The sequence below is a fragment of the Rhipicephalus microplus genome, chromosome 3 (genome assembly GCF_043290135.1).
Source record: "Rhipicephalus microplus isolate Deutch F79 chromosome 3, USDA_Rmic, whole genome shotgun sequence".
NCBI lineage: Eukaryota > Metazoa > Arthropoda > Arachnida > Ixodida > Ixodidae > Rhipicephalus > Rhipicephalus microplus.
The window spans coordinates 280,066,410-280,078,594 of NC_134702.1; the positions used below are offsets into that span (position 1 = coordinate 280,066,410).

The 12,185-nt window shown below is 45.7% G+C and overlaps 1 protein-coding gene across 1 annotated transcript in view; it reads left to right on the top strand.

Annotated features, from left to right (window-relative positions):
• The window catches only part of LOC142804286 (uncharacterized), a 41,751-nt gene extending 30,722 nt beyond the window's left edge, over positions 1–11,029 (top strand). Inside the window, exon 2 of the mRNA XM_075891044.1 lies at positions 5,649–11,029. Coding sequence (XP_075747159.1) covers positions 5,914–6,753 — 840 coding nt within the window. The 5' untranslated portion in view covers positions 5,649–5,913 and the 3' untranslated portion in view covers positions 6,754–11,029. The remainder of the gene's footprint in view (positions 1–5,648) is intronic.
• The last annotated feature ends 1,156 nt before the right edge of the window (positions 11,030–12,185 follow it).

Sequence of the window (12,185 nt, forward strand, 5' to 3'; positions counted from 1 at the left end):
GTTTATGTCAGGCGGCTAAGTTTCAGATATTTTTTTCTCTCGCGGGTAGATGCACGTTCCTTGTTCAGGGATTTCGTGTAGAAGTGGAGGCGCGTTATGAAAAAAAAAAAACTTTATCATCTGGTTGGTTAGGCTCTCGCCGTGCTGCGAACATCGAAGCACGACAGAATTCCTCTGCAGGCACGAGGTCAACTCAGCCAAGCTGTCATGGTGTAGCTCATTATAGCTGAACCACGTCGTGAAGGTCATCTCCAGGGCTTCTACAAACGCGAAGAGCTGCTCCGAGGGATAGAGTAGCCCACCGTTGTCACAAAAGTGAGTCAGCGTAGCGAGGTCTTTGCTTGCGTCCTGCGGAGCTACGAGAAGCTCATCGAAGCAGTCCCGGCAGCCGCTTTTCAGGACAGTCTTCCTCGCGACATATCCGGCTATGTAATAAACAAGTCGGGCGTCGCTTGTCTTTTCAGCACACACATGATCCACATCAAGCGCCGACTTTTCCAGTACGCCAGAAGCTTCTTCGAACTTGCCATTATCAATCAGCGAGTCTACTTGCTTGACACTAGTGCCGTCTCCAAGGAGAGAAGTCATTGAGCCTCCTGAACAGTTGCCACTGTTTGGGGCTTTCACCAAATTATAAAAGCCCAAGCAGTTGACTGTGATCAAAAACTGCATTGCCGTAGGGTGATCGTTGCACCCTGAAAATTGGCGAATGACGCCAAATAACTTTTCAATGCAGTCTTGGCTGAGACGGCTTATGAGGATGAACTTGAAGTTCAGCTTCTCACTCGCGTACCTCAATAGGCCGAGGGTAGCATGCAGAGTGACTCTCAGTCCCTCGGCTGTGCTTGATGAAATGAACCCAATTTTGGATGGCTCTAAGGAAGTTTCCCATTTGTTGAGGTATTCAAGAAACTCTATTATGTTCGTTTCTTGAGGAGAATTCACCTTCAATCCTTGCGATGGAATGTGTGCCGTCATTGCTTCAATTAGTTTAACCATCATCTGCACAAACGTCTGTGTTGGGGTTGGGTCGCTCCACCGTCTAACCACTTCATTCTTGTAAAAAAATAGGCCACGTAGGACTTCAGCACTGAACAAATGAAATGCTAAGTTTACCTTCATCTTCTCGAAGTTGTTGGGGTTCACATGAGAAGCGGTGATTTTAGGCATAACTTTTAGAGTGACGGCGCATTTATCTTCGTCATACGCTGCTTTGATATGCTCCATGTACACAGCACCATCTGGGGTCTTAAAAAGGGCTTTTATAAAGCCATTCCTAACACACTTCATTAAATGTGGGAAGTCTGATATAAAGAAAAGGTGTCGGCCTTCCTCTACAGAATGTGGTATGGAACACTTTATCGATGTTGAAGACCCCGACATGCCAAAATTGCGCCACATGGATCGATTCCATGAGGCTCCATCCGAGGTAATAAAATTTACTTTGAGGCCTGCTTTCTCTGTAAGCAGCACGGCTTCCATAACTATCTTTGAAAGTAGTGTAGCTTTGACAGTTCCCCTGGAAGCAAAAACTTCCAGTATTTGGTGCCAGGGGCCTGTTAACGGTTGAAACAGAATGACCATACTATGGTCACATGGAATGTGTTTTTCGCTCTCAGGTGTGAACTCTCCCAAATCCACAAATCCTTCAACCTTTCCTGCTGCACCAACACTCAAGCACTCTGACAACTTCATTTCGTCTACTATATGAGGCCCCCTTGTCGTTTGAATTCATCCATGGACTTGGTTTTCTCTGCAATCCCTGCTGACACCATGGGATTAAACCCAAAGCCGCTCTTATACTTGCGCATGTAAACTTTCAGCCACGAGCGACTCGGCAGCAGGAGTATGCCCTTCCGTCTCACGTGTTCATACAGCCGAGGGCTCTTCATTCGCATTATCATGCATTCAAGTAACCAATCTGGGTTGTACTTCATTCCCTTGGGCGACTTACGTCGTGCACCTTGAAAACACTGCATGATGGCAAGCTTTTGCTTGTGTGTGAGATCTTTAAGTCGGCTTTCAAGGACGTTTTCTTCGAGCTCCTCATTTTGCTGTTTCAGTTTCTGCATAGTGTCTTTATACCGCGAAAGCTTGGCCCTAAATCATTTAAGAGCTTGTGTTTGTGCCCTCCTCTTTAATGACATACGAACAGCTCGAGTCCAGCTGCGTTGTTTCCGCGGAGATCTTTGAATGAGGAGGCCTTTCCTGAGATGCTTGCACGAAATGCATTGTTTTTTCTTTTGTGCAGTTCCCTGGCATTTTAAACTGGATATTACGGTACCAGTGACCGCGTACCTCTTGTTGCCAATGTCAAACGGAAGTTCTTCAAGGGTTCCAGCCCCTGAACACACACTTAGAGTGTCTACCTGCCCTAAAAGTGAGGCAGGGTCGTCACACGCATCGTGCAGTATCTGCACTCCTTTCACAAACACTTCTTGTTTCACCCCGTTTTCCTCTTGTGTGAAAACAACCAACTTCCTGGCGAACAAGATGCTTTTGTCTTTTCCGGGTTCACACACGCTGAAATCAACAATTAGAGGAGATACACTGAACGCATGTTTCCCCCACGAGGGCGATGGTAAGGCGAGATTGTCAAACGGCATGCACGAATCGCTGTCGATGCCAACACTGTCGATCGCGTTCTCAGCACTTACAGATGAGGCAGTTTCTCGTGCACGTTTCTTCCTCGGTGGGGCATACTGTTCAGTCCTTGTAGGGCTCTTTCTCTCCGGTGGTAGCCTCTTTGAGCAATAGGCAGGGAGGTTCGGGAACTGAGTTGGAACTGCTCCCGGAAGCAGCACGGGCCTGGTTCTGTCAATGCGGACGAGCTCACCATTCACAGTGTGTTCAAAGTATCTAGAAATGAGCCTGTCGTCGAAGTGGAGTTCGCACACAGCACAATTTTCTTGCAGTTTCTTGTCGGCACGAGGAACAGCGCGTTGCCACTGTGCGAGCAAGGTTGGGTCTTTCGGTACACCAAACAAGGACAGTTTAGTATTATTAGACTTATAGTCTGTCGTACACCTAGGCACAAAAAAGTGACTCTGTTTCCACGGCATGGCTACAGAAGACGGGGGGGGGGGGCGAACTTTGCACGCAGATACGTAAAATCAACCGCACGCACATGTTACTCAACAAAGAGAAACAGCACGCTTTTCGGCCCGGCGGAGGTACAGCGACGTGAATGCGGGAGCGAGCGCCCCCACGGGGTTCCCTTTCCTCAGTCTTCAGCGCCTCCCGCTCGCTGGTCGTCACACTTCCCCATTCTAGCCACTGTACCACAATGAAGCCGGATGTCGGCCATATTGACTGGGCAAATTCTCCTCTCTTGTTTACATCCGAATGTAAAGCAGAAGGCACGACCCTCTCTCCGGCTGGGAAAGCACGTGAGCTGCACAGCACGTGTGTCCTGGCGATCCGAAAATTATGAAACGGGGCTCAACACTCTGGGCCAGTGCGAAACCTTCGGCGAAATTATTTCGTCCAAGTATTAACAGCGAGTAACAGCTCACCGACAAAGAAGCAAGTACAAGAGAACGCGCGCTAGATGCACTAACAGCGGCAAGTGTTTTCACGTCATTAATTCAGCAACTGTACAGACAACACGATCGGTCGTGCGCTTTCAACGGTTGCATTCCGCCACGCGGCCGACGCAGCATCCGGCCACTGTGTCCGTGTTCCGCGTGAAACTCACCTGCGTCAGCATTCTGTTCCCGTGGTGACTTTGAGCACGGTGCAAGTGACACTTGAACGCGGTTGCTGTTACGTTGAGATTACATGCAATGCTGGGGCAGAGTATACGAAGCGGAACAGAAAAGGTGTTTTAATACGCGCATGCAAGTTGTCACTGTACACATTCAACACGAAACTACGTATGTGCACATGGTCCTCATCGTCTTGGTAGGCTCAACAGCGTCGTCGTTGTCACAAGCAGGAGCACTGCCCAACCGTCACTGACCTGCGAAGGTCAGTGACGCCGAACGCTGACGAACGATGACAAACGGTTGTCGTTCCGCTTCGTCATGGTGCCCAACGCAACTTCGCTGAACACTAATTCCTTCATCCGCGTCATGCGCCACACGACAAATGGATATGCACTCGTTCTATGCACTGTTGAAATCCCGTGATGGACAAAAGGATTTGTAAACGTTGCTAAGAGTACAGTAACTGCCAGGACAACACTGCGTAACCAATAATGCAGCGCAGAGCACGGATATTAGGGAGTTTTAGAATAGCGCACCGCGAGCCCTTGCGGTGTGGTGGCTGCCACTGCGCATGCGTTGTAACGCGAGTCGGAGTTCGCGTTCGTGGACCGCACGCAAAAAATCCGAAATTGCGTGCGGTAATGGCGGCCCGCATGTGGTTCGCAAGTGCTGGTTTCGTGGCTACGGGCGGTGATGGCAGCCCGCATGTGTCCCGCAAGCGCTGGTTTCGAGGCTACAGTGTCACTGGTATCGTGCGTTGCGGCTCGAAGCAGGGCAAACGCTATTCTAAAACTCGTATGGCGCCCGCTACGCCCGCAGCGCTTGCAAACGGTATTCTAAAACTCCCTATTGACCGCCATGGCTCAGCACGAGACCTGGGGAGGCACACATGCCGCCGCCAGCCGCGGCCGCTCACTGCTAGACCAGCTCCACTGCGCGACACGTAACCATAACAACGCCACTATTATGCCCAGTGAATATGGCCGCCATGATGTCATTTCCGCCACACTTTGCACGCTGCGCGCCGGGTGGGCAGCGAATTTTCAATTACAAGGCAGAGACTGCTGCGCCGTGCGGTGCACGAGCCACCCCCACACAGAAACGGCTTCTGCGCCGCACAGAAGTGACGTCACAAAAATTGTCACGACATACGCCGTTTCCGATTTAGCGCGTTGTTTGAATTTACCGAATCGGAACGTGACTCAGCTGCTCAGCAGACGCTCACTTGCTGCTGCTGGAGTACGGCTGGCCGCTGCTTCTGCGAGCTGTCTACAGGCCTTGTTCTGCTACATATTCGCAAGCCTCGAACATCATCTTCATCTAAGCTCAACCGCTCATTTTCACTGCTATTTTATATTTACTAACGTTGTTTATATCCATCCCAATACGTATTTTTGTGATTTTTTGCGTATAGGCTGATTTAGCAGTATCTGTACGCGGCCCTTTCTTTGGTCATCCGTATTAACGTGCTACGTATCTGTGGCGTAGTGCATTTGCGTAATTGACAGCAGTGTTTTAGATTAAATATTCACTTGTTTCTTTTTTCCTTGGTGTAATTCTGAATTGAAAGTGTGCGCAACATGACGCGTGTGCTAGTAGCTGGCGTTTCGATGGTGAAGTACGTGGACCAGTATTTCCCATGGCGCCGTGGCTTGTCTGTTAGCGTTGTCGCACACAGAGGAATAAGGATTGAGCACTTGCTCTCAATGATTGCTGACAAGCTGGCCAGTTTTGATGTTGTCATAGTACATGTTGGCACGAACAACACTGTTGACAGTGTCAACATGTGCATGCACAAATATCGCCAGCTCGCTCAGGGAATGATCGAAAGCAATCCCACGTTGCATGTAGCTCTTCTGCCATTCTTCCTCGGGGGCAGAATCGGTACCGCGAAGGGGAAGAGCAGTTGTCTGATGCTTGTCATTTGAATGGCCACTGCAGGAATGTGAATGCCGTACTCGCACAGCTTTGTCTGGAGAGGGGCTTCACTTTTCTGGATAGTCTTGTGGACAGCTGGCCTGGATTCTTGAGCAGGGATGGTGTCCACCCCAGCAGGCTTGGCAACAAGGTGCTGGCAGACTTCCTGCACTGGGAGGCCTGTGCCTTGTCCAACCATCTAGAGAGGAGACGCATCCAACGGTCCTACAAGGAGTCCAAGGCATCTGCATGGAGTGGGTGGGCTCGGCAGGAGCACCTTGCCATCAACATGGAAGTCGATTTTCCTGCACTTGGTATGCATGCAGTTCAATATTCTCCAGCAGTAGGTGGACCTTCCGCTGCACCAGCTCCTTTCTGGAAAACCAGCAGTGCTCTCATGCAGAGACACGACACTGACCAACTGGCCAGTACCATTCATGGTATTGGCTTTACGCTCGTTGGCGGTGTCCGCGTTCGCTGCAAGGGAAGCAAGGCTTGGTGGACCTGGGACAGCCTGCCTTCCCCCATTTTCCATGGCACAAGTGTACCATGCAAGGGAAACACTGGGGAGAGGCCTGTTCAGCCAATGATCCCTAGTCAAGGTGCAAGCACCACTTGTGACAGGAAAATAAGGAGAGCCTCACAGGAGCATGAGAGTGCTCTTGTGCGCTCTTCTGTGGGGGAAGAGGAGGCCAGTGCTGGAAAAGCAGCTGTGCCACAGGCTGTCGGCCAGTGTGGCGACAGTGAGTGGAAACTGGTGCAGTCAAAGAAGAGCCGGTGGAAGGCTGCGGCACTGCACAAGCAAGAACAGAGCTCTAAACTGTGTGCAGACAGCGAAGGCAAAGTTCTTGCTGTGACAGCTGCCAAGTCCATCAGGTCCACTTCACCTATGACAGCAGTTGTGAGCCAGAAACAGACTCAGTCTGCTTCTTCCGCTGTATGTGGTAGAAAGCCTGAAGGACGAGGGAGTGTCTCGCACAACGTCATTCGTGATAGTTTTAAAAAGGTGCAGCGTGTTCCTAGCAAGCAGTTTAAAGACTGCTCAGTTAGTTTCGCGACTCACTGTGAATCTGTCACGAATGACGCTGTGAACGAGGTTTCTTCTGCAAAAGCCATCTACCAGCACTGACTCGTGATTGCATGCGAATTGAGCGCGATCCTGACACAGAGGCTGGTGACCCTATGGAAGCTGGGTGCACTGCAGCTGTGCAGTACAAGTATTGTGAGGCTGCTTTGACATCCAGAAGCAGGCCTGTCAGCCCTGGTGCCCAGGCTATTTGTGTAAGCACTGGTGCCAACCCAACTGTCCTCAATAACCCAGTAAATACACTATATGGGGGGGTAGCAAAGTTTATTTAAATGCAACATTTGATAACTTTCCTTCTTTTAAGAAAAGCTTTGATGAGTGGTGCAGGAAGGGTAGGTATGTAGTCATGATAAATGAGTAATAAAAGTCCATTCACATCAGAAGATAAGGACTTCGAGTATATTAGGATTAAATATAGCTGCATTCACGGTCGCACAATAAAGCCCATGGCAGGGGGATAGGAAAGCGACCAAAGCAAGCTTACAATGGTACTGGCTGTGAAATGACAGTATCGGTAAGCCTATGTAAATGGCCTACTCTGCACTACAAGATAACTAAACTACAAGCTAAGCATAACCATCCTACAGAATATTATGATTTGTATCCTCAGAAGAGGCTCCTGAATTATGGAGAAAAAGAAGAATTCTTTGACTTAGCTAAATGTAATAGTGGCGCAAAGGATTTAAAAAACTTGGTCGAGCAGAAAACTGGTAAGAAGTTAACTACAAAGAACATTAATAATTACAAGCAACAATTTTCTATTTCTATCCGCAATGAGCAGGCTCATGGTGAAATGGTTTTAGAGAAGGTAGAGACCTTGCTAAAAATAATCCAAACTAGGTTATTCATTATGAAATGAATCAAAATAATAACCTGCAATTCATACTTCTTCAAACAACGCACATGCGTGAGATTTTGGAAAAGTATCCAGAGATTCTATTTATTGATGGAATGTATAAAGTGAATATTGAGGGTTATATTCTTTACTCTATATTAGTTCAAGATGGTCGTGGTCGTGGGAGACCTGTGTGTTATGCCTTCTTACGAAATGAGACGACTGAAATTGTTGAGCCCATGTTCACAAAGTTTGTAGATTTCAACCCATTTGTTGTGTCTGCTTGCAAAGTAGTGATGATTGATAAAGATCTCAATGAACTGCGCATTTTAACCAGTATTCTTCCTAATTCTAACATACTTTTGTGTACGTGGCATGTGTTGCATTGTTTCCAGCAAAAGGTTAATGAAAAAGCTAGACAGCAACGTGATCAGTTGCTTCCTCTCTTAAAAAGCTTAGTTTATTCCCCCACTCAGCAAGACTACTTTGATAAGCTTGCTGACCTCCAAGCTATGACTTGCACAGATTTCATTTCTTACTATAAGCATAACTGGCACTTGTGTAAGGAAATGTGGGTACATGCATATCGGCAAGCCCTTCCTACATTTGGTAATATTACTAATAATCGCATTGAGTGCCACAATCAAAAGATTAAAAATTATCTCTCTTCAAGCATGCATTTAATGCAAGCAATAGAAGCATTGGTAGGTTACTTTGATAATAATTCTTTATCTCTACAGTTTTCTAAGCTTAAAAAAAATGAAGCTGAACCTAAACATAAATGATTTCAATGACCCATTTCAGCTAGAATTGTCCTGTAATTACACTTCTGACGCTACAAGTAAAGTACTAGAGCAGTATGAGAAGTTTAAAAATGTAAGTTATCAAGTCACTTCCACTCCTAATTCTTATGTTGTAGTTTCACCAAGATCACAGTACAGTGTTTCATTCTGCTTGACTTCTTGCACATGTGCTTTTTATAACCAGTACACTCTGCCTTGCGCACATATTTTAGCCGTGCGTGACTTTACTAAGCAAGGTCTTTTCGACAAGGCTTGCATGCCAGACAGGTGGTGCAAGGATCATTTCCTGAGTGACAGCTGCACAACCACTAGTGCTACACCAGTGGTAACAAGCAGCATTCAGTCACCACCCTGTGTGAAGCTTGACACTGCACAAGAGAAGTATACTTATGCTTATCGGAGTCTTTGCGAAATGTCAAAAACCATGGCTAACGTATTATCTAATTGTGGTGAGAAGAAGTTAATGGAAAAACTTTCTTCCTGCGAGGCTTTCTTCAGAAATTTAACAACATTTTCTCGTAACCAAACTTCAGCAGCCATAAAAGCTGCACCAGCTCAGCTAGTACAAACTACTGCCACAAGTTATCTTGGGCATTCTAACAGTACAAAACTTGCGGTACCTTTGGTTAAAGCAAGAAGGGGGCGGCCAAAAAAAGTGGGAGCTGTCAAGCGTAAATTTTTCCCAAATCAAGTAAAAAAGGTAGGCCTTGCGACGGTTAAAGTAGACATGCTAAATGTCTACAAACGGTATTCTCTTTCAGATGCAGATTTAAATGTTCTGGTACAAGGCACCTCCATATCAGATAGCGTAATCAATGTCGCAGAGTATTTAATTCAGAAAAAATATCCTACTTGTGTCGGCTTTCAAGATGTCTTACTGGGCCGATGTTTACAATTCACTCAAATCAAAGGCCCTTTCGTTCAAATCTTGCATGTTCAGAACCCCAATCATTGGCTTACAGTAACAAATGTTGGTGCCGACAAAAACACAGTCTTCATATATGATTCAATTGATCAAGATACCCCTCCTGACGCTGTTAGGTAAATCTGTCATATTCTAAAATTACAATTTCCAACATTAAGCATTCAAACAATGAAGGCACAAAACCAGTGCAACACACTTGACTGTGGCTTGTTTGCAATTGCTAACATGTATTATATAGCATCAGGCAGAAAACCAGAAACTTTGAACCTTAACCAGGTTATGCTACGCAAACATTTGCTGCAATGCATACAGAATGGTATGATCGAAGACCTTCCCCTCATAAACTCCATGGCTGCTCGCGTACAGCCAAGAGATAGTATTTACAAGTTACATTGTGTCTGCCGGCAACCACAATATAGTGGGGTAGTATTGGACGTTACTTGTGCAGGTTGTTCAAGAGGATTTCACGGAGTTTGTCTCGGCTCTTTAGCAGCTAACTTGGACAAAAAAGTATTCATGTGTTCTAAATCATGTTTGCTGGTTGCCAAGGAAAAGATACATTCTCCTAATTAATAATAGCATTCCATTTTGGTGTAGACATATGACAAAATTTCTAACCATTCTTCATGTCTCCTCTAATTTTTGCTTTTCTTTAAAGGGCCACTCACCGAGTTTGACAATTTTGAGCTGACAAGTGCAATGCGTACATCGGGAGTTAATGGTCACGTCTGCCAAACATTGCAACTCTATGCGCCGCGGAAATGGGTCAAATTTCAAGACGAACGCTTCTCCCCTTTTCTTTGCGGGGCGCGCCCCCAGAAAAGGAGGGTATGATGTGCACGTATTAATCGCCCTACATGCACAGCAGTGCAGTGAAGTTGGTCCTCTATGTAGACGACTGTGCTCTGACGCTGCCAACAGTGGCACGTGACATGGCGGAAATTATTTAACGTGACATGCGTAGTTAATATAATTTGTTGCTTGAAGAGATTAATAAAACTTGTGATACATAATGAGACGCAATAGGAGAATGTGTTTGTCTTTTTCATTTTTTCCCCCGTGAATTGCAACGAGATGCCGAGCTAATGTACCGGCGTTTCGCATGCGTTCGTGTCTCCGCGGTTACTGCACCAAGCAGAGGCCTGTCCTGAAAAAGAAATTAATGGTCCTGCGCATTCGAGCACTCATTATGCTCATCTTTTCAACCGCATCAAAGCCAGCGTTTCCAAACAATCTCGCAAAAACAGGCAGTAGACACAAAATAATGTTGGTCAATAAAACAACACCGCTCGCGCGCTCGAGGGTCGGGTTTGTTCGAGCACGTCATGTGCACGTGACCTCTTGGTTGGATGCTGGAGAGGGTAGGAAAGAGATTTGGCTTGTGAAGGCTACACGGGGGAGTGGCAAGGGTTTTGAGCTTGCCTCCTTTCATCCTTGTTTCCTGCTGTTAAAAAAAGAAGAAACTGTTTTCTCAGCTCATAATGAACCGATTGAAAAACTTTTTGTGGTATAAAGCTCTCCGTCGGACACACAACAACTTCCACAGTCTAAGATTTGTTATGGGACCTGGTGAGTGGCCCTTTAAGGACTGACTTCAGGGATCGAAAGTATGAAGTTAGGCATGTTGGTAATGCATAACTGATCACACAGCACAAAAATTTGACCCAGGACAAGAGAAGGAACAAACATGAGTGCTCACTTCCAAGAAGATTTATCTTGAAGAGCAAACACATATATACTCCTGAAATGTGAAGATCAGGCAAATCATTCAAGATGCTCACAACTGCCATGCGCAAATATCTTACATTTTCAAAAAAGACAATTCGTTTTGACAAAGCCCGAGACAGAGTGCTGATGCAGTTCAGCTCTAGTCTACAAATCCTCTTTGCCTCGATAATTTCCCTTGTCATATTATTTGTTTTTTTTTTTCAGCAAAAATGGTGTCGTGCAAAATCATTTTGCAGCCACACGTGCTGCAATGAACACGCTTGTAACCTCAAGAATGGTCGCAATCGTTTTTTTGGCCTTGCACTGCAGCAGGTGTGGCTCCAAACCACTTTTGTGTGACACCATTATCATTGAAAAAAAAAAAACTACAAGAGAAATTGTCGTGGCGAAAAAGATTTGTAGACTAGAGCTGAACTGCATCGGCACTTTCTCTCACTCTCTCTTTAAGGATTTGTCAAAACGAATTGTCTTTCTTGAGGATGTAAGGTTTTCGTGCATGGCAGTTGTGGGCTTTTTGAATGATTTGTCTGTTTTGTGCATTTCAAGAGTATATATGTTTGCTCTTCAAGATAAATCTTGTTGGAAGTGAGCACTCGTCTTTGTTCCTTCTCTTGTTCTGGGTCAAATTTTTTACGTTATGTGATGAGTTAACTTTCTGCATGCACCACCTTATTTTCCCCCCTTGTAAGCTAGTGGTGGAGCGTTAACTAGGAGTACATAAAAAAATTGCCAAATGTATGTTACCCCGACGAACCAAATTCCTTTGTTGAGGCAATCCTTTCTGTGGCATTCCTTTTTTATTGACTTCTCATCACGTCAAACCTCAAACCTGTCTCTTCCACAAAAGTTCTAGAACTAGTTCTTGCTTTGTTTTGTTTTTTTGCCATAAGTAGAAAAACTTCCCTTCGTTGAGCAAATTTTCCTGAACTAAAATATATTCATATCTAATGCACGGAATGAAAAATAAAAAAAAGAGAAGAAAATTTATAGGCTGATCGTTAAATGTCAACTGAATAAGGATTTCGGAAATAATACCATGAATGACACACAACAAACACTCATGCATGCAGCCTTTTACCATGTGCAGCTGTAAACTGCAAAAAGTATCAGATATTGTAATGATTTGCTTTTTTTTCTTTTGAGCAACAGTAACTTGCCCTTTAGAAGAAAAATATGAATATCA